Source organism: Lepidochelys olivacea, assembly GCF_965140295.1.
Source record: "Lepidochelys olivacea isolate rLepOli2 genome assembly, chromosome: 1".
Classification (NCBI taxonomy): domain Eukaryota; kingdom Metazoa; phylum Chordata; order Testudines; family Cheloniidae; genus Lepidochelys; species Lepidochelys olivacea.
In genome coordinates this window covers 114212074-114235012 of record NC_140411.1, presented here as the reverse complement: position 1 = coordinate 114235012, position 22939 = coordinate 114212074, and the positions used below count along the sequence as shown (strand labels likewise).

The following is a 22939-nucleotide window of genomic DNA, read 5'->3' as shown; positions in this document are numbered from 1 at the left end:
TTTTAAATGAATTCATAATAATTGAACACTTAAAATGAATCATTACTGGGATTCCATTTTGGAAGGCAGAATTGCTAAAGAGCACAGCATTTCTGTGCTGCTAAAAATCCAAGGAAGAAGCTGGCCACTCTTAAAGAAATGTTCTGCTTGGAAAACATTAATTAACTCTCACAGCCCCCTTGTGAGGTAGGTAGATTTTACTTGTTCCCCTTCTACAGATGGGGAAGCAAGCACAGAGAGTTTTACAGTGAGCTGCCAAGCACAGAAGGTTCAAAACAATTATGTCTGCTTTTTAAATTAGAAATGTCAGGAATATCAGAACCTGAGCACCTGCATTCTGTCAGAGAGCTTTGACAACATCTCTGGAGGACCTGGAAGGTGATGTGATAGGAGGCTGAGAGCAGATATGCAGCACTCACAGGACCTAGTTAAATTGGAGAAAATGTTGAATTAAAAAGTCTTATTTGGAAACGTCCAAACCTATAACACCAATATTGTAATGTAACCATTGTACCAATGGGCAGGGCTGCTATACAGTTCACCTGTAAGTGTCTTGTGCAAGACCTCACAGTGAGTCAGTGGTGGAAATGTGATGAGCAGTTTCAAGTTCCTGGCTACCAGTCCTATGCTTGGTCCAGTAACCCATGTTGTCTCTTAATTTTCCCAACCCCAGAGTTTAGTCTAAAAAGTTTATAAAAATGCTTATCAGTTTAGAAATAAAGATTTTTTTTTTTAAATCGCTTCTATGTGATTCTGCTATTGTGTTACCACTCTTAACACTGCATCATCATTTTCATTCCACCTCCCTATTATCAGGGATTGTACAGCTTGGCTGTAGAAATTCATGCCAAGCTTTGCAGGGGTGAAGTTTGTCTTGTAAACAAAATTTAAAAATCTCAGTCTCAATAACTTTTTAATTTGCAGAATGGCATAAATATATTTCCCTTTTGTGCTCTCTAACTGAAAAATAGCTTTAATAGTCAAATACATTTTGGGAAACCAATAGTCTATAATGTAAACAACGAGGAGTGTGGTGGCACCTTAAAGACTAACAGATTTATTTGGGCAAAAGCTTTAAGGGGCCACCGGACTCCTCATTTGTGGATACAGACTAACACAGCTATCCCTCTGATACTAGTGTATAATGTAGAATTTTTTGAAAATGTATTTTGCCAAGTTATTTAAATTAGAAAAGCAGCTGCCACATAGGCATGGCTTAAATTCATCCAGAGCCCTCCAAAGCAGAGCTCTGGTAAATAGTTTCAAACCCGCTGAAGCCCAGAGCCCCAGCGCATCCCGCAGGGCAGAAGCCCCAAGCACTGGGGCTCTGGGAAATACTTGGGGAGAATTTAATTGCTGTTCATATAGTTATTCGGCACATGTAAATCTTCCAGTTAAAGGCTCCCAAAGCACTCACCGATGCACTGTAACTGTTCCTCTGGAGCCACTGAGTAGATATTGTACTGTGTGAAACATGCATATTGAGACGGTCTATCATATCATTAAAGTATATTGTGTCAGTGATCTATAGGGAAGGGGAAGGTATCTGACTTCATGAAGAATCACTGAACTTATTATTATGAGGATGGCAATTTCTTATCATTACAGATTTAGATAAACACAGTTATTTTCTGGTGTTTTTAGTGAGTTACTGCTAGAGGTTCCCACGGTGGTTGGTTAGATCTTAGAGCAGTTGTTTAGCAGATAATTGCTTTTTTATTTTCTGACATTTCCAAGTGAATTAATTTAATATTTATGATCTAATCCTGCGCGGTGCTGAGCGCCCTCAAACTCCATTGCTTTTACTGGGATCTGCAGCACCTTGACATGATTAGGCCCTTAATGTTTGAGCTGAACCTCTTCAAAGTTCGGGGGATGTTTATCTCTTGGGGTTGAGTTGAGACCCCTTGCTCACAAAACCAATAGCCAGCATCCCAGAGGCACCATGTAAGAGCTACACTTTGCATTGTTGCTTTTGCTCTCCATGTTGTGATACATTGGCATCTGTTCTCTTATTGTTCTACCATGGCGTAAGAGAGCACAGCAGAGAACTTCAGGAGGAGAGACATTAGATACTATAGGCGAATTATAGTAAATTCAATCTGTGTACTGAATGTTTATATTTATTTCATTGTATTTCCCCCTCTCAGTCTTTAAAGCTTCTTTGACAAATGAATTCAGTAATCAGTATGTAACAGCGCATCACTTTAAATCTTGTACAAGACATTGTGTCTACAGAGAATAAAAAAATGCTGTCTTGTGTTTCCAGATAATGTTCATGCTGGATGATAGAAGCTTTTTTCCCTCCAGAGATTCTATTATAGAATAAATGACCAAATACACCTAAATTTCATGTCCCTGAATCTCTGAATATAATGTTAGGCAATAGTTTGAACTTCATATACAATAACAAATAAATGAACAGACTTCTTGCAATAGCATGGTTGTATAGTTAAAAAAATGGAAAATGACTGTTTATTAGTGCCCTGCATTATGGAGGCACTGGTTGCAAGTATAGTTAAGGTTGTACCCAGTGTTCCAGTATATGGCTTATTGTGACATGCGGTCTTTTCCCCCACAAAACTTTTTAGCGGAAGGAGCTAATGTTCTGAATGTGCATGTGCTTAAGGTAAGTGCGTGCTAGAATTTTTCCAGATGATTTTTCAGAAGTGCAAGATATGGTTCTATGGCAAAGACTCCAGAAATCTGTTTTTCCCAATTAAAAAGATGCCATTATGACATTTCTAGCCACCTATATCCAGGGATGCTGGAACAATTTGTGTAGTGGGGGTGCTGAGAGCCTTTGAACCAAACTGTAAACCCTGTATATGATGGAAACCACTTCAAGCCAGGGGGTGCAGACGCACCCCCAGCACCCCTAGTTCCAGCACCTATGCCTATATCAGAATAGTAGTTTACTGTGAAAGTGAAATTTCATACATGATCTGTATTTTAAACTCACGGTTGTTAATTTTGTAACTTCCAGTGTGGAAGTGGTGTATTTATTAGACCTAAAAAGTAATCCCGTAATGGCTAGTATTCCCTGTTATAAGCCAAGGCCTGAAATCCTTACTCAGGGCCTCATGCTCCCCAGTGTGGGATAGTCACCAGCTAGGGTGAGTTCTGACTCACAGTTTTCCAGGAATTCTTCCATTGAGGGCAGGGTTTGACCCCCCAGAAAAAGTGGACAGGGCTCCAGTCCTAAATCTCAAGGCTCTCCAGAAGCATGAGCCATGTACATAGAAGCCATATGGCTCCGCATTGCTCCTTGCCTCATGGGTCCTATATGACCTGGACTGCCACTGCCTAGGGACTGCCTCTGGGAATGTGGAGTGGTGTTCTCTCTCTATGTGCTAGCTTGTTCCATTTTGCCCCAGGGTATGGGAAGAAACATTTAGCATCAGTCCCACCTTCTCTGTGCTTGCAAATCTGTATCCTTGTGAAGCTCTTGAGGAGGGGCTTCCTCAGGGTCTGGGGGGGGAGCAGGAAGCATGCTGCAGAGTCAGCTCTCCTTCCTCTCTTGCTTCCACTGGCTCAGACCAGTAGGTTTAAGCTCCTTTCTACTCTTTGAAGCCGGGTGGGCAGAGGAGGGGAGGGCAAGGGGAGCACGAGATGCTCTGTTCTGACTCTGTCCTTATTGACGGAAATTTCTTATTGTAGCCAATGCGAGATTTACCTGAGTATTGACTAGGAAGGTGTGGCCCAACAAACATACTGCTCTTTCATAAAAGAAGCCTTGCATTTACTCACATTCCTTGTGTTTTCATAGATGAAATATAGTGAGATTCTCTTACACCGATCTTTTTTGCTACCAAATTTCAAACAGTTCAAACAATTTTGGGTTTCCCATTGTGTTTCTGTATACGGCAAGTTTCATACTATAGACGTTCACTGTTAGTGAAGTTCACCCCATCCTCCACCAGCTGCACAAAGCCCAATTAGATGGCTTTAAGCAGAGAACTAAGCAAGGGCTAGGTAGATAGACTCCATCCTCTGACAGGAGGATGCTGGCTATTTGTGGGAAGCAGCCCATGGGAGCATTCCTGGCCTTTGGATCTCCTTTAATAGCAAATCTATGGCCTGCCCCAACACTATCCTCTTGTGTTGTCTCTTCAGGCCAGCAGAGGTTCCTCCTGCCTGCTTCACCTGTGCGTCCCCCTCTCTCTTCCTGTATGCAGTAGGATTAGGAGACTTTACAGCACAGAGGCTGTTGCACAGACTCTCCACAAAAAGGTTAATTTCACCCTCTGAGCAGGTCCCACCTTGGCATTCTTTAGGTAGAAGGGAAAAGGGACCATCAGCCCTCAGGGTGGGAGTTTGCAGTTGCTTCCACCATGTGGGATGCGGGCGATGAAGATGATCTGGCAAAAAGAGATACAACATTGAGTGAAGAGAATTAGAATGATTGGATAACTGGCAAACAGTATGGGTAGAAATTAAAACTTGGTCAGTAACTCACTGATGTAGAAGTATAGTGAACGCATAACTGTTTCGCTATGTGCTACAAAAGGTGTGTCGTCCCCCCCTCCACCTGCTCTCCTGCTGGTAATAGCTCACCTTACCTGATCACTCTGGTTACAGTGTGTATGGTAACACCCATTGTTTCGTGTTCTCTGTGTATATAAATCTCCCCACTATATTTTCCACGGCATGCATCCGATGAAGTGAGCTGTAGCTCACGAAAGCTTATGCTCTAATAAATTTGTTAGTCTCTAAGGTGCCACAAGTACTCCTGTTCTTTTTACGGATACAGACTAACACGGCTGCTACTCTGAAATACGTGTTATGAATACATACAAAAGGATTTTCTTCCTCTCGCTGAATACCAGCTTTGTTGGCAGGTTGATTATTTGTTTTATATTCCGGATGAGATGTTCGTACCTTTAAAGTCCTGGTGTCATACTGAAACTGCTGCATTTCCTTAAGTTATTTAATTATCCATTAGCACAATGGCACCTGTTGGTCCATTCCCTGCTTAGTCTGCTGACCAAGCAAAGCAATTTGGTACTTTGGTAGAATCTTTGTTAGCAAAGGAGCACATTTTACCTGGTTTCCCTACACAGAGACACATTTTTAGATAGATTTTATTATACAGAATTGTGAGTTTTTTTCCGATGTGAAACAATTAGAATGGTGCTGTTTATTTACAGTCCTTAATAAGAGCCCGGGAGCTGCTCATTCACGTGCTTCATGTTGATTTCCTTTCAGAAAGAGAAGAAGAGCGGATTGTTGAAACTTTTAGCCGGCGCGTCAACAAAAAAGAAATCACGCTCCCCTCCATCTGTGTCTCCAACACCGGACCCACAGGGAGCCGTGGAGGGAGCTCTGCAGGGAGCGGTGGGACCTGAACTCTCCTCACTCTCCAGCCATGGCAGGGCAGGTTCATGCCCAATTGAAAGTGAAATGCAAGGAGCTATGGGGATGGAGCCACTGCACAGAAAAACAGGCTCCTTGGATTTGAATTTTTCCATTCCTTCTCCTGCCAGGCAGCTACCTTCTTCGTTGGCAGCCATCCGTCCAGAGCCCAAGCCATTGCACCGGGAAAGGTATGCTGATGGAGAAGAGTTTACCTATGAGCTAAGGGTGTTCATAATTTCAGTCTGCCTGTCACTTGCACGTAAAGGAATGTTTGTGGGAAAGAGGCAAAGTTTGGCTTGCATGAGCATCACTGCAGTTCTGCCAGCCCCCCAGCCCTCCACCCCTCCACCCTGTTTTTTTTAAGCCATCTGAGGCTATAGATTGTCCAGCTATTTATTAGAATTAGAAAATTCAGGCCCTCTGCATGTAGAAAACCAGCCAAAACATGTGTAAGGCATAATGCTCACCGTTAAAAAGTCAGCATTTGCCAACAGAAACAATGTGCTCATCACACAGTTATTTCCTATTCTAAGTATAGGAGAAAGCTGTGGTATCTCACACCACTGTATGTGGAAGCTGTTGGCAAATGCCACTTTTAAAGAGTGATCACTGTATATTAATAATCACAAAGGATTGTCATGCAATACTTGGTATACTGTGTATCCCATGTTTGTCCGTTATATCTGGCCTACCGTGCAGTAGCAAACAAGGGTCTTTTTAAAATGTATGGTCACTTACGTCATTACTGTCACTTAAGCCATTACACGCTGTCCTGAAGTATTTTTGTTCTAGAAGTGGTTGATAACTAGCATAGAGAATAAGACTAGGATTCTAGAGTTTGGCAGTCCGCTCTGCATCTTGTTATCCATAAAGCTGCTGATTTTGCAAACCCAGAGAGAGGGGGCAAGGTGGCAACACCAAAAAAAGAAAAAGACAGTCAAGAAAAGGGAGAACAGAGTAAATGGAGAGACTGCCAAGATGTCAGGCCATGTCTGTTTCCAAAGTTACATATATTTTAAGGTTAAACTAGTTTAAAAACCAGTTTAGTTGAAGGGGTGCAAAACCAAACCTTGTGTAGACACTCTTAATTTGACATGTATCAACTGAGCTTAATTCAGTAAGGACAGCAAAAATCTCACCTTGAATTAAACCAGTGCATCCTTGACATAGACAAGGCCTCAGAAACAAAGATGAGGAGAGAAGCAAGAAAGGCGTCCCCCAGCATCTCTTGTGCTGACTGTTGTGGCACGGCTTTGAAAGCACCACTTCAACGATGCAGAGAATTCCTAAGGGTGGGATTGAGATGCTGGTGCATATCCCGTATTTTCCCAGTCTAACACTGCACCTAGGGATGGCGCTGACAGTGAAACAGGTGACCGATTATACCTGTATTGACTGCAGTGACGGGGGGTAGCAGTAGAATGAGAGGGCCATAGGACGAGTTCTGTATGATCAGTGTTATTAAAACTAAGAACAAATGGATCTATAGAGACAGGATGTTTAAAATGTTACAAATATTACTAATTTCAATATGCAGTGGTAAAGAAAGTATTCTGATTTTAAGCATTTTGATTTCCTGAATCTAAAGTCTGAAAATAAGCTATAATTGAAATAATCTTAATTATACACAGCAGTCAAGATTCTCTAATTGATTTATGAATTAACTTCCATTAACTTTGGTGTATCTGCATTCCTTAACTGATCATATGGTTGTTTATGCCTATAATGGGGAATATTAATTACCTTCAGACTCTAGGAAGTATAATGCTTAGTCCTGGAATAATCTGAGCAAATACTTTAAACACTTGTCTTTTATAAATTCATCCCACATCCATTGGTGCTCATTAAATCACCAAATTGCTCAGAAGTACTAAATTATTTTTTTTAACAAATTACATTTTTGAAACCGCTTGTACATTTCACATCTGCCAATGGAGGAACTTGTGCTCAGCATCTCTGAACTCCATATTTTGCTTGTTTGCATCGCGATGTATTTCATCTCCACAGGAGGACCAATTCTTTATTTGCATGGATGGAAAATAAAGATTGGATAAACAGATTTTGATGCTGGATGAAATTTAAACAGAGGAAAAAAAGCTACAAAACATTTGTGTACACTTAGCTATACTTGGCTTTTAATTTCCCAGTGCCCATCTGTGCACATAGAGACAGTACACTGAAAGATTGGAAGGAGTAGCACATTCCTTAATATTTACAACATTCCAAATGGGGCGCATGAAGCCAGCAGAGCCAGGGTACTTCTTCCACTAAAACTGGCTTACAATTCCTGCACTCACTGCATGCAGACTAGAGAACAAAACCAAGCATTCGACATTTGCACCATATCAGAAGTGCCTCAAAGAACTCTAATTGCTGACAGCTTGTTTTTCACACAGTAAAGAGGAATTCTGCTCCATTACATTACAGTTCTTTGTGCATGGAAATTGCAGCAGATCAGGAAGGAAAGTGAGGTTTACCTTATCACAGAACGTGCTAATTTTATAGTCCTATTCCCTTGGCATAGGCAGATAGAGTGGGAAAGAAATTTAATTTTGATTTGCTATGTTTATGTATTTCCAGAGCCCGGTTTTGGTTTGGGGGAGGTTAGGCTGGAGAGGAAGGCACATTTGTCCTTGCTTACTTGTGTTTAAACCAATCTGCCAGGATTGTGAGGTTTATCATCTGTTACTGCATTCTGGGGAGCAGTTTTCCCGCTGTCTTTTCCTAATGCCACTTTACTTGTGCTGCTGTACGCCAGAAAGCATATAGCATTTCCAGTAGCTGAGATGAGAAACTTCACAGCTGCTACTATTGTCACTGTGTTGCATAGGTTAACTAGCAAGCGTTGCTGTGCCGAACACCATTTTAGGCTGCATGTGTTCCAGATATTGTCATCTCTGTGCTGCTACTGTCAGTTTCCCATGGTACAGGAACGCTGGGGCTGTAGCACACTGTACTGATTGTGGAGAGCTGGGGGAGTTCCTGATCCTGCAGCTCTTGCTCACATGAGCAAGTCCCATTGGCATCACTCAAGCTACTCACAGTGAACAGCAGATGTAAGATTCAAAGGTCTGTCTAACAGCATTAAGGCTAAATAGGCTCCTCATGTCATTTCACTGTGATCACTCTAAATGAAAGAAGGATTTTCATTTGCCTTCTCTTTCAGCAAAATACAAATGTACATACAGCAACATTGACAAGATTATGGTGTGTAAATGAGAGTATTTAAGCGTGTGTATATGTGACAGAGAGAAAGAGAGAGAATGCTCTCCTCAGTGGTTGGCATTGTGCCCGGACCCAATCAACTGTAAAACTGTCATTTACTGCATTTTCAAGTCTTACACGATATTGTATGGTAATATTATCATTACATTCCTTCCCCACCGGTTCCCAGTCTTCATCCCTGGGTTTCTCATCCAGTCACAGTCTCTCCTTTCCCAGTACGCTCCCTGGCTCCTTCTCCCAGTCTCCTGTTCCTTGGATCCTTGTCCTAGTAGTCTCTTTGCCCAGACAGTTCCAATCTCAGTCCAGCGCCTCATCTGATCTGTGTTTTCCCTCCTTCCCACCAAGGTTCCCAGTCTCCCCCAACTCCCAGTCCTGGTGTCCTGGCCATGCCAGTCACAGGCTGTTTGCCCCCCCCCCCCCCGAGGAAGAGTGCCAGTCCCCCCATCCACAACTCCCAGTCACAATTTGTCTGCTGCACTCTAGCCTCCAGTCCAGTCTCACCAGGCTGACAAAAAGATCACACTCTGCCAAATTTCAAGTCCCTGCTCCAGAACATGGAGGTGCTAGAAGCTTCTCAAAGAAAAGACTACCAAAACAATTTTTAACATTGCAAAGTGACAGATTTTTCCCTAGCCTCCTTCTCAGAAATGACTGTTATGACTGAAATTTTAAAAATAATAATACATAATAATAAAGAGCCTGAGGTAGACACCCCCTCCCCCCACATGGAACATTTCTGCTGAAACGGTTAAAGTTTTGCCAAGTTATAAGCAGCTGAACACAAGATCTCATCATGGGAACTGTCGGTCAACCTTAATAATAAATGTACTTCCAACCCTACCGATAATTGTGATAGACACAAGGCTGTTTGCATGTCTAAATTATGAAATTTTTAATGCAGTGTGTGACACTGACAGATTCCAACATTCTTCTGAGTGCCACATAAGATGAAAGGCTGTGCCACGGATGAAAGAAAACTTACTGTTGCCAAGTAGTGGTCAGGGAAAAGGGGAGGGAAGGAGGGAGGGGAAAGCAGAGAGGGATAGAAGTATGCCGGGCTTCCCTGTAAGGAGGGGGCCAAATCTGGGGGGAAGAGTGGGAGGCGATTTAAAACAGTAGGACTAATGTGTATTTTAAACTAGGTTACTGAGAAAAACAAGGCATTGCAGGCTTTGACTGGAATGATTTATGATGTTTAGAAACCCCTTCGTGGCAGCAGCGCCATGTGATTCTTTGGTTTGTACATTGGAACCTCAGTAACACTCGCTTTCTTCGTCCACAAATCCAAGAATCTCAGGGGAAAAAATATAGCCAGCCCACCCCATGTTGCTGCAAAGATTTCACAGCAGATCTGAAAATGAGATCTTCTATTACTGAGATTTCATTATTTTTGTTCAATATGCTGATATGTTTACTGTGAAGTATCGTGATTAATTAAAATTAAATTACAGTTGTTAAATAATTTTAAAAAGTACATTTTGTAATGCAATAGTCTGGATTTATTTTTTAAATCTTTAAAGAAAGCCTCTAAAGAATCCCTTATTACTAGGATTGTCACCTTTTTAATGCCTAGTAACCAGACCCCCAAGACCCCCATCCCCTGCTCCGCCTCTTCCCCCAAGGCCCCACCCTGTTCTGCCTCTTCCCACAGGTCTCACCCCTGCTCCACCTCTTCCCTCGAGACTCTACCCCCTTCTCTGCCTCTTCCCCGGGCCCTGCTCCCTTCTTCACCTCTTCTCCCAAGGCCCCACCCCTGCTCTACCTCTTCCCCACTCCAGATTAAAAAAAACAGACACCACGGCTTGTGGAATGGAACCTGGACACACAAGCTGAAATCCAGACTGTCCAGGTGAAAAACGGATGGGTACCAACCCTCCCTGTTACAAATACGGGATTGCCAACATTGGAAAGAGATTGGTTTTGATGTGTTTGATAATCTTTCTGGCTAATTTGAAACATTTAGTAAATAGCAATTGGTCTCAGCCATCAGTGAGATTCTATTCTGTATTTAAAAGGATGGACTTGTCGTTAAGATACCACGCTATAAACCAGGGGTTCTGTTCCGAGAACTGTTGTAAACCTTCACTGTGACCCAAGGCAAGTTATGTCACTTCTCTGTGCCTTAATTTCCTCATCTGTGAAATGAGGTTAAAAATGCTGCTCAGAGCTGTTGTGAGGCTTGATCCCTTGTGTCCATAAAGCACTCCAAGAACTGGAACACAACTGCAAAAATGCTGTTAATGTAGATTCAATTGAGCTGAGTTCAGAGAGCTGAAGTTTGGCATCGTCTTCGCTAAAATTGTTCCAGTCTGATAATTTAATTAATCAACATTGAAGCAGAGTGTCTGAGATAATGTGTGCATTCATTTGCATAATGGCTGTAACTGGCAAAGCCTCATAATATAAGTGTGGCGGTTCTGCAAATGACAGTAGGATAGACTGTTTTCTTGTAGCACACACTTCAGCCTCTGTTATTTGCTTTTCCACACAGGAAAAAGTGACAGCTAAATGTACTGGCCAAGGGAAAAGATGACTAATTGATTTTTGATGGTTCTTGACATGGATATATATTCTACATGACTATGTTGCTACTTCAAGATAAAAAACTTCTAATCAGGTTTTAGAGCAGAACTCCCACTTCTGAATGGGGCCAAAAATGTTTAGGAGTAACAGGATCTTTGGCCCAGCTGCAGTGAGCAGTTCCTTTAGCCAGATCTAGCAATTTCACTGTCACATGTTTGAGTCTGTAGCTTCACAGCAGCCAGCAGCCAGCCAAGCTGTGGTTGCAAAGAAAATTAACTCCTGTCATTCAGTTTCAGAGAGGCCCTTGATGTGGTATCAACCCACTGGCAATCGATTCAGTGAATTTAGGGTAATGTTGTGCTTTGAGATTCTCCAGTGCATATTTAATTTAACTATAAGACAGATCATCATTTTAAATAAATACTTGACTGTTATAAGCATCAATTGGGAATGAATGACCATGCAGCAAATACAATAGATAGTAATCTTCAGAAGATGTTTTGAATAATCAATTGGCTTTTCTTTAACTATCTTTACCATATTCAATGCTTTGCAACTAGTGAGACAGTTACTGATCGTTAAATGCCAGCTGAAATGACGTGCTGAGGAGGAACACCCGAGGTATTAAACTCATGTTCACTGGCCTATACACAGATCGGCTTGGGAATTTTCTGATGAAACTGGCTTTCACTGGAAAATGCCAATTTGCTGAAACCAAACTGTTTCACAAAAACATATTGGTCTTGACAAACTGCCGATGAAACATAAGCAGCTCCTGCCAGCTCAACTGGTGGACGGCTGGGGAGCCCCGGCTCCCTGGGCCCAGGTCTCTAGGGCAGTCTCACCATACGGATTGCTCCAGGGTCAGGAACTCCAGTTGTAGCCAGGACGTGGCTGACAACTCCACACCAGGGGAGCTGGGAGTCCCGAGAACCTCAGCTCATGCAAGGGCTCTTGGGACTTCCAGGCTTGCTGCTGTGGAGCCAGAAGCTTTGGAGACGCAGCTGCCAAGCTTTGAGACTCCTAGATCAGCCATGGCTCCAGAGCGTCAAGATCTCCAGCTCCCCAGTCTTGTGTTTGTTTTCTCTTCCGTAGGAAATCTGAATGTGTCCACTTTTTCTTCTATAACAGAACCCTCTTTTCAGAATTTCTTGCGGAACACACATTCCACATTTGCACCAGCCTAAATCACAATCCGTAGTTTTTTACGTAACATAGAATGACACTTGGAAACTACATACCTGAACAGCTCTGTCATCTCTTTGGGGGCAGGGACCACCTCTTTGTTTGGACTGTGCTCCAAAGAGTGAGCCTTTGAGCTGTGTCCAGGGCCCCTAGGCACTACCATACTACTGCTAATACTCAAAATGATTTTACGTGAAATTAAAAATTCTTTGTGAATTGTCCAAAGAAATCCTGGACATTGCTCATTTGCAAACGCATACAAAAGTAACTCTGTTATTAGTACAGACATTTAGAAGCTACTGTATGCTCTGGTGATTTAGCTCTAAGAGCAACCTGGATGGACCATTACGACGTCATGGGGAACCTTGCCTTAGGTAAAGGGGACAAAACAGGAGATTGAGGTGCAACCTATTTTAGTTTGAGAAAGAGGATTAATTTTTGTCCCACCCAGCCCAGAATGGCCTTAGGTTTGTGCCAAGAAACACAGGTTCTACTGATCTGGGGGGACATGCCCACTACGCCCAGCAATATACCACTAAATAGCCTCCAGCAGCCCCATACACCTTGAACAATGAACTGCGGGGAACCAATCCACAACCCTCTCGAGGCCCCTATTCACTCATTAAATCCTTCTGACCCCATTTCACCCCAATAATAGAATCCTCCCGACCTTCTGCCCCCTGGTGGTATAACCCTCATGTCACACCCTGACTGCTAAGCAGGCTATCTACCAACTGTCCCACGCCATGACTGGCTATGCTACTTGAACAACTGGTTTTGAAGGATACACAGCTGTGTCTTCACAAAGGGCCTTGTTGCTGAAGCCAGCTCCGAGCCCAGTTTCTTTCACTCTAAAGACCCCAGAATAGTTTAAAACTAAAGCTGGTTGCATTGGTGAAAACTAACATTTTTGTGAATTTTTTTCCACCCAGCTCTATTTAAAAGTAATGGAATCAATTCTCTAATGAGCTGCAGCCAGCTGTGGAGCAAACCACGGAAACGCATGCCACAGCACTACGCAACAATTTAGAACGAGAAGTGCGGAAGAAACTTCTGAGGAAGTTTAGGCTGCAGTGTAATGACCTAAACTGGACTTTGACCAGGATGCTGGAGCTAACCTCCCATGTGCCCTTTTCTGAACAATGCCCTGGGGCCATTGAAGATCGCATGAGAGCCAGAGCTGTTTTATATCATTAAAAAGGCAGCACCTAAAGTAGCACAGGGCTCCCAACATCATCCTGGGGCATTGCTTCAGTACTGATTTTGAGGGAAGAGTTTGTCATCTATTGAACTCATGAACATGGTCACCTATGGTTTTCCTAGAAAGTCTCCCCTTTAAATAGCAATCAGCCCTGACCCTGTATAGTTCTTAAGAGGGGACAAGACCACATCTGAAGAGGTCTGGCTTCAGGCAGATGCAGGTGATCCAGGACATGGGGTGATCCAAGCCAAATTAGCTTGCAGAGCTGCTGGTTTGTCCCTGCAGCCTGTCTTTCGTGGCCGTGCCCTGGTGAGGGTCCTACTCCAAACAGCATCGGCACACTGCTTGATTTGTGCTTGATAAGGTATTCTCTTTTGTTTTCAAAGGTACCGTGTCGTGGTTCCATATCCTCCTCAAAGCGAAGCAGAGATTGAACTGAAAGAAGGTGACGTTGTGTTTGTGCACAAGAAGAGAGAGGATGGCTGGTATAAGGGGACGTTACAGCGAAATGGCAGGACGGGCCTCTTCCCTGGAAGCTTTGTAGAGAGCTTCTGAGGGCTTGCTTTCTTCCCCGTCACCACTCTCCGAACTGAAAGATCTTTCAGGGGAAATTCCATAGCACAAGAAGAGACAGCAAAGGGAAATGTGACTGATATCCACTGCCACTGTTACGTCCAAAGACTCCCCGGGCCCTTCATTCTACAGCTCTGGAAGCACAGCATCTGCTGTGCTCCCAAAACCATGTTCAGTACGTCCAGGGGTGTGTTGAAGTAGTGCCTTCCACTTGGAATCACAGGCTGAGAGGATGCACATTTGGTTTGTATCGAAACTAAACTCCAACTGTTACCCATTATGTACATTATAGAGAAAATATCTTTTAAAAAGTTGTTATATTGCTGTAACTTATTTGTCAGAGCTGCAGTGTTCTTATTACTGGCCTATGCAAGATGGGTTTGGGTGTGGCAGGAGGCAGAGTAGGGAGCTCTTGAACTGGGATTTTATATTTCCTGGGGGAAAAGAGGAGAGTGTGGCAAAATCCAACTAAAGATCTGTGCATTGTTCTGCCAGAAAGCATTAGGAGTCCAAAATGTTAGTGTCATGCATTCTATATACCTCAAAAATATGCTGCATGAGGATGTCAGTAAGTGTGTTAGTGATCAGGGTTGCATTTCATCTGAAGTGCCTGTGAGATGCACTGGGCAGGTGCTCAAGGAACTCCGGCTCCATCATTCAACTGCGGTTCTTGGAGTTATTTATATGCAGCATTTTTTTGCCCATCCAGTATCCAACTTTCCATTGCTTTTTTTCTTTTCTTTTTTTTTTTTGGGTATGACATGCCGTTTTTAATCGTTTGCAGTGTTGTTGCAGCTGTGTTGGTCCCAGGATATTAGGGAGGCAAGTTGGGTGAGGTAATGCCATTTATTGGACCAACTATTTGGTCCAACAAAAGATATTGCCTTACCGACATTGTCTCTCTAATTAATACCTTTTTAATGTAAGAACCGTTATACGTTTTATATATATATATTTTCTCCTAATATATATATATTCTCCTAAGGGATCAGGCGTTTCCTGTTTTTCATACATCTGGTGCTTTTATTATTATTATTTTATTATTAGGAAGATCCTGTTTGGCTTAAGAGAGAGACTGTTAACAGCAACATCAACAGACTTCACATTTAACATGTGAATTCTGAAATGTACTGAAAGTAGATTTCATCAGGATGAATATGTTTGTTAGTCCTACATGAAGCAAGAGAGAAAAATCAGATTAGGTGGTGATATATATGTGTGTGTGTGTGTGTGTGTAACTCACTTTCTTTATATATAGTTTCTAAAGACCCTTAATAAAGCACAGTAATCTGTCTAGACAATGATAATTATTCAAGAATTGGGAGCATTTCCAGGAGGAGCGATTTTAATTGACTTTTATATGGCAATAAAAAGAACACTGCAGGTTCCAGCAAGCACAGGAATCGTGGGATTTTCCTCTGTCTTTGCATCAGAGAGAAGAGAGCTGAACTGCAACGACTGTAATTAGCATTGTCAAAATGTGATTTTTTTTTTACTGTAGAAATGTACAGTTCTCAACACTGTTCTAACCTGGTCAAGCTACAATACAAAATATATCAGGCAATATAACCCTCCATCTACAAGGGACCTAAAAGTGCAATAAATGGAAAGCAAGTTTATGCAGTTATTTGTATCAAACAAAGCAGAGAAAAATCCGATAATGAAAGTGTGGGAGTATTTAAAAAAGAGATTCAGTTGTGGTCTCCTGTAACAAAGTTGTAACAAAAGAATATTCTTAACTATGTTGTGCCCTGCCTTTCCTAGTGACTGGCTGCTTGCCCAGATCAAGATATGGCGGTCATTCAAGACTATGTTAGAGTTTTAGTAACCTGGAGATGATCTTAGTAAAAAGAGGAGGCCCAGGGGGTGTATGCCAGTACTTTGTTCTCAGTATTTCTTATGCTGAAGATGTAGGTTTTGTTTTCATTCAAGCCATGTATGCCAGCACATATCAAAACATGTATACGTGAACATTCCTACTTATGACAGGTTGAAGTGAGCTGTAGCTCACGAAAGCTCATGCTCAAATAAATTGGTTAGTCTCTAAGGGGCCACAAGTCCTCCTTTTCTTTATTCCTACTTATGTTGAACTGAATGACTTCATTCTCTGTAAAATAAGTTTCTCTTCCTGTCATTTGTAACAGATTTCAGAAACACAGTCTGCAGCCTAGTATTACACCTTCAAATCACAGAAACATTATTTGAGGGGGAGGGGTTTTTTAACGTTACCACATTTGTTCATGTTCCAGGTTGTAATCAGTCATCAGTAAAATAAATGGTTAGTGTTAAGAGGAAATTGCCTTTTTATAACCAATAAGAGCTTTAAGAAATTTCTTCTGCAAAAGGCTGATTGAAGAACACAGCACTATCTATCCAGTCATTTCATCCAAATTGGAAATGATATCTCTCTGCACCTTGAGCCATGATCTGGGCAGCTAGCAAGCTGGCAATGCCCCCCCAAAATGTGTTATACACACACACACATACATCTGTTTCTGAGAATGCTAACCAAGAATTTATAGATAGATAGATTAGATAGATAGATATAAATTCTTGGTTAGCATTGTCAGAAACAGATTTTTCTGACAAACTATTGTAGCTAAATATCTGTTAAAATTCTGTTCCATGGTATATATACTATATCCAGAGAAATGAAACAGGAATAATATTGTATTCAGTCAGATCTAAAGTAGTTCCAGATTTCAATGTTCTAATGCTTAAATCTAACAAGACAAAAGCCGTTATGGAAGAAAATACAGAAATGTCTGTGTAAAATCAGTGTTTTTAAATGTATTTTGCAGTCAGGGCAATAATAATTTTTAACTATACATGATGAGGGCAAAATAACCCTTTCAGTCACACCTCCTGTAAGGAGAGATATTTTTTGGTGTTTGATATTTTGAAAGCAGCTGTTTCTGGTCCCCATTTATTGCTTACCATAATAGTTTTGGTTTTTGAATAATTTTCTTGGACAAATCAATTCCATGCAAAGAGCACAACTGCAGAACATAAGACTGATCAGTGGTACAAGAAAATGACCCAGTGCCATTTAGGAAGTCCTTGACCATGGGAGGGGATTGGCGCTTACTGTGATCCATTTTTAAATTGCATACAAAGGAAAGACAAAGGAGGGGAAGGGAGTGTGCGTGCGTTTCCTACAAGGAAAAAAAAAGTTAAAGAATCCTTCTGGCAGCCTCATTTTGTAAAATGCCAGGTTTGCTGATCTAGAAATGGTTTCAGCTAATTGAACAATTCCTTTGTACTTTGCACAGCTCAGAAAATGTTTTTTGTTATACATGAATGTTAACGTGATTTAGAAAATATTGATGGTTACGAGTACAAATGAACTACAAGGACTGTGTTTCTGATGCTTTAAATAAAATAAACATTGAGGTCACTTGAGTGAGTTTTCCATCTTTATTTAGATGGTAAAGAGATTATACAAAACAGGTGTCCTGAGGCTCACAATAAAGATAGTCAGAGGGGCCCAAGAGATTTATGCTCCTAACTTCCCTTCCTGTGAGGATCTGGGCCAAGGTGACTTTGAAAAAGGGGTGAAGGCAGAGAAATGTCAGGAAATGCTTCAAATGAAACAGTATTTTCACATAAAGAGCTTTAGTCCACAAACCCTACTCACATGGAGTACAAACAGAGTCACTGAATCCAATGTATTAAATTGGAGCTACGCATGAATAAATACTATTGGATGTAAAAGCTGCAGCAGGGGGCCTTAATATAATTATATGGCTTAGAGCATAGCATACTATCTTATATCAATTGATACCCTTTATTTTCCCAAATAAATTGGAGCAAGTGCTCTATAGTTTGTTCTCTTATGACATGAGCCAACACCTGTTGCAGGACCAATATGTGTTTTGACAACACATGCTCTTGTCAGTTTACTTTTCTATTGGTGGGGGGAGAACTTCTAGATGGGTTTTTTTAAAATGTGTCCATTCTGCATGAGACACAAAAGTAGGAATTTGTACCAGTCTGTCAGAAAACGTACCAAAGGCCGCTGGTGTAAATCAGTAACTTAGTCATGGAGTCTGAAGGGGTTTCTCAGAATCACACTGGTGTGACTCAGCTCACAATCTGGCCTTGATGAGGCCACTGTCCTTTCAGTAGTTTGCCCTGCTGCTAGGAGACACTCAGGTGTGTGGGGGGAGGGGTTTGGGGATGGAAATGAGTAGAACTGAGATCTTTTTAGCTCATTTCATAAATTTAATTTAGTCTTACAAGGGCATTTCTCCAGTTTCTACTTCATAATGGGCTAAATGCAGTATCCTTCAGCACATCATGGTGCATTTTATTCATCAAGTTGTGTCCTTTTCAAAGGCTTTGATTATTTCCGATTCGTGCGTTTACTTAAGTGCAGCTTCATGGTGATAGTTACTGTAGGTGTTCGTGCATTTTTATTTGTTGTTGCACAGAACAGATCTACAGTCAGACCTCTGCCCTCTTTTATTTGTTGGATGTTGAATTGCCATGAAATCACTTTCTGTAATGAGGTCTGTAATCTCGACCTGTCTGGGCTTTGACACCATGCTCATCACTACGGTCTCTGAGGCCCAGATGCTCAAAGGTATGTAGGCACCTACCTGCCTCTTTAGTCTTGCCACCCACCGGACCGATGGAGGCAGAACGAATTGGCCAGTTCTTCACCAGGCAGGCCTTGGCCTCATGCCAAGGACACACAGGTGCTGTTCTGCACGTGGAGGTGAAAGCCGCGGTTAGGAGGTGAGGCTCAGTCTCTGAAAAAGTTAGCACTAACTGGTATCTTTGTTGGAAGGCCAGGTAGAGAGTCCAAGGGCTGGATGGGTATGGAATTATGTTACACTTTCATTCCTAGAGGTGATTCTTCCAGTACAGGGAAAGGTATTAAGGCATGCTGGCCAGGCCATTTGAGGAAGCTGGCCGTGCTGTTGCCCATGTTGTGCCAGTTCTGTGGATAAGTAGAGCACTTTGTTCTTCAGGGGCTGGCATCTAGGTGTAACACCAACAGACCCCGGTCGGCGGAATCGAACCTGAGGTCTCTGGAAGTAAATGCATGAGCCTCTACCGCATGAGCTAAAAGCCACATGGCTCTTAGCTAAGGCTGTAGAGCAGATTCATTAATCTCTAAGCGGTCTCAGTGCCACTAGATGGGACAGAACACCACACCCGGGAGGTGTGTGGGTTACATAGGCACCTAAATTCACTCAACACCAGAGAGAGAAGTGTGCTTGAGCCCCACCCTCTGCTCTGTGGTGTAATGAGAAGGATCCAAACGCCACTCACTTCAGTAGGAGCAGGATTGCAGCTAAAACTTCTTGAGGTATGTGCCTTCACCAAATTAGGAGACTGAGGATAGAAAATAGTTGTATCGGGCTGTCCTGTTAGTTCATCCCAGGGTTCTTATGGCTCATCTACATGAACACTTAGTTCATGATAAGCTGGGGTGCAAAGCCACCCCAAATTAGTCTGCCACGCACTTACTGTCCATGTGGGCCCTGTGGCCACACACTAACCAGGCCACAGGGCACGTCTGGATCTACCGTGCTTTGAAAAGGGAGCACAAGGGAACGTCTCATGTGTGGGTGGCAGGGTCCACAGAAGCAGTCCGCGCACAGCCAGCTATTAGGGGGTAGATTTGCACCCTAACTTTGCAGCAAACGACCTGTTCGAGTAACAAGCTCTTAAAGTCACGCTGCCACACAGCCTGTGCACTTGCTACTTAGTCACAGTTCACAGATGTGGGCGTCAAAGGGCTACAAACAAACAGAAATTCCTCATCCCCTCAGCTGAATCATTCCCCTCACAAACACAACATCAAACAGCGACGTAGAAAAGCCCGTGGCCCTGCCAAATAGTCCAGCGCATCTCAGAGCGCTCTACAGCCCCTTTGCAAAGCACTGTGTTTTGCTGTTACAACAGCGTGGGGAGTGCCAGCCCATGCTGACTGACAGTGCAGGCTACGTGCCTTGTGGAGACTTTGTTGTGCACAGCACACTTTGCAACACTTGATAAGATTTCCAGTCATGGAATGGCCACATGGTTTGCCTAGTCTAAATGCTCGTGGTGAGCAGAACCACCTGGGCAAGATCTGTAGCAGTTTCCTGGTTCCAGGAGCACTGCCTGACTCTGGCCCACTCCTTACAACCTGGTGACACTGGCAGATAGCGTGCTATAGCCAATGCCAAACCAAAAAAAACTATCTGTACTAGCAAGGAAGCCAAGGGATGACATCGTCTGGGGAAGGCATTGTTCTCACAGCCAAGCCTTTCATATCTGGGCACCTTTCCAAGTGGTTACAGATGTATTCCCAATTACTTTGCAAAACCCCCAAGAAAACAGTCTACCACTTGTTTTTACTACTGAGTAGCACCAGCCAGGGCCATGGTACTAAAGGCTTGAATTGAGACAGACCAAAAGGCAAAGGCCGTGCTTATTAGCAAAGCTCAGAATATGTTGGTCAACAGTAGCCAAAGTAGGTGCGTGAGTGTGGGCAGAGCCAACAATAGCCACCCTTTCTTGAGTCAAATACATAATTAAACAGCCCTGCACCCTGAGTCAGTGGTCACAGGCCAGCCGCAGGTGTCTAATAGCAGTGTAGACATTGCTATGCCTGGCTATGGGCTGAGAACACCTTGACTGCTCTGAGGTGCCTCGAAGCTATTAACCATGTCCAGGTCCTGGATTGAGTCTCTGGATACTGAGTCTTTTGCCCAGTAGGCTGATTCCTGCTCAGTCCAGCTGACGTTCCCTGAGTGGGAGCACTGAGCTGGTCTCCGCCTGCTCTAGTCTTGGAACAGGCAGAGTGAGTGGCATGCGCAGCAGAATGCCATTCTGCAGACCAGGATGGCCCAGGCCTGTTCCTCTTGTCCCCAGAGTCTTGGCACCCTCCTAGAAAGGGAAGGAAGTCAATAACCCAGGAATGGGAGCCCTCTCCATCTAGGATCTATAGAAAGTGGGAGAAAAGACTCACTCACTGTAGAGTCCCACTCCTCAGACCTTAGTCTCTAAGGTGCCACAAAGACTCCTCGTTGTTTTTGCTGACACAGACTAACATGGATACCCATCTGAAACTCCTTAGACTGAGGGGCAGGGAGAGACAGTACCCACTACATCACAGAGTGAGGACGAGAAGAACATTCCCCCCAACCTTTATCTAGGGCCCCTAGCACCCTCTCACCTGATGTAAGCTAGATAGTTATAGGGGACTCAAGGATTTAGGGTGGGCTGGTGCAGTGTGGCTGAGGGGCAAATAAGAGCTATGGCAAGTGGTTGGGGATGAGTGTGGGACAGCTATGGGGGTGAGCGATTTGTGTAAGATGGCCACTTGGCTGTGAAAGAAATTAGTGGATTTGTGCAAGGGGGAGAAAAGGAGTTTGGGGAAGCTTGAAGCGTGTAGCTAAGGACCAAGGTTAAAGGGTTAGTGAGCAAGGGAAGGCAGGAAGGAAGGTGTGAATATTAATGATGATAGTATGGATTGGGATGAACATATTGGCAGACTACAAAGACACAAAGGAGAGACCCAACTGCTGAGAAAAAAGGAAGGGGAACAAAGAGCCTGGAGAGAGAGACCAAGAGTGGGACGAGCAGACACGGAAAATGGAGGAGGACAAGGCATTCAGTGGAAGGAAAGAAACTGGAGTGACAGGAGAACTAATAAATGTCACTTGTCAAACATTTAGTCAGAAGTTGAATGCCAAAAAGGCATTATCAGAGGATACAGAAATGGTGCACAGTAAGTCTAAGTTTGACAGAGTACTGGAATATGAAGGGAGCCTGAGGGGGGAAAAAAATTGACCACAATGGAGGCCATCCTCCTTTCTGACTATTGCTACCCCATCTGTGCCAGGGAAGACTGTCTTGCTAGCAATTTTAAAATGCTCATGTTCTTGAGGGAGGCTACTCCTCAGACAGCCTGTCAGCCTCACTCAAAATGTTATCCAATATCCTCTGAGCTGTTCAAAAGATTGGCACACTACAACTGGCAGTAGTCAACAAGTGTCTCTCACCTACACTGATTTTTTTAGAAGAAAAAAAATGTATAACATTTGCATTTCCCATCTTCACAAGCAGTTGTCAAGCCCAATTCCACTTTCACTGCATCTTACATATATTTCACGTGACTGTGAAGTGATGGTTTTTTGAACTATAACTCATGTAATCAAGCACCATTTAACAAATTGCCTGCAGATCTTTGCACTTCAACCCTGGGCTAACGTAATGGACAGTCGTGCACAGTTTGTGGTTACGGCAAGGGACTAGGAATCAAAATTCTGGGGTTGTATTCCCAACTTTGTCCTAGATTCCTTATGTGACCCTGGGCAAGTAAATTAGCCTCTTCTCTTCATTTTCCCTATCCATATAAAATGAATCATACCTAGCATGCTGGGAGCTATGAAGCTTAGTTAGTGTTTGTGAAGAGCTTTGAGTGCCTTTGACGAGAGGTGCGATAGAAGTTGTTGCACTTTAACAGTTTATAAGGGTCTATTGTTGTGAAAGATAGACCATGTACTTAAAATAGGGAACAGGGCTGGAACCAGTAATAGAAACCACATCTATATAAGTACTATAATTACATGTCCTCCAATGACCTTAGTTCTCTGTGACTGCGTATGCGGCAGCTAAATCAATTCTGTAATGAAAATTACTAATTGTTGAAAAATAGACATTTTAGTAATACATGTTAATGCAAATATAGTGTATTAGTGGCCAGGAAAATGGTGCGTTTCTAATCAACCTGCACATCATTACCAGTGGAAATTCTCAGCTGTGAGGTAGAACAACTATAAAGCTGTTCTTTAAAAAATAGAAAATTCAGTGGTAGTTTTAAAGAATATGAAGAAAGAAAATACTTATGGGATTAATAAATTAAAATATGTG

General features: G+C 42.7%; 1 protein-coding gene across 4 annotated transcripts in view; it reads left to right on the top strand.

Annotated features, from left to right (window-relative positions):
* Window positions 1-17453, top strand: part of SH3RF3 (SH3 domain containing ring finger 3) — a 393042-nt gene extending 375589 nt beyond the window's left edge. For all 4 annotated transcript variants that reach the window (XM_084617098.1, XM_084617097.1, XM_084617100.1 and 1 more), the window contains 2 exons: window positions 5209-5546; window positions 13879-17453. In XM_084617098.1, the coding sequence (XP_084473224.1) occupies window positions 5209-5546; window positions 13879-14047 (507 nt within the window). In that variant the 3' untranslated portion in view covers window positions 14048-17453. The remainder of the gene's footprint in view (window positions 1-5208; window positions 5547-13878) is intronic.
* The last annotated feature ends 5486 nt before the right edge of the window (window positions 17454-22939 follow it).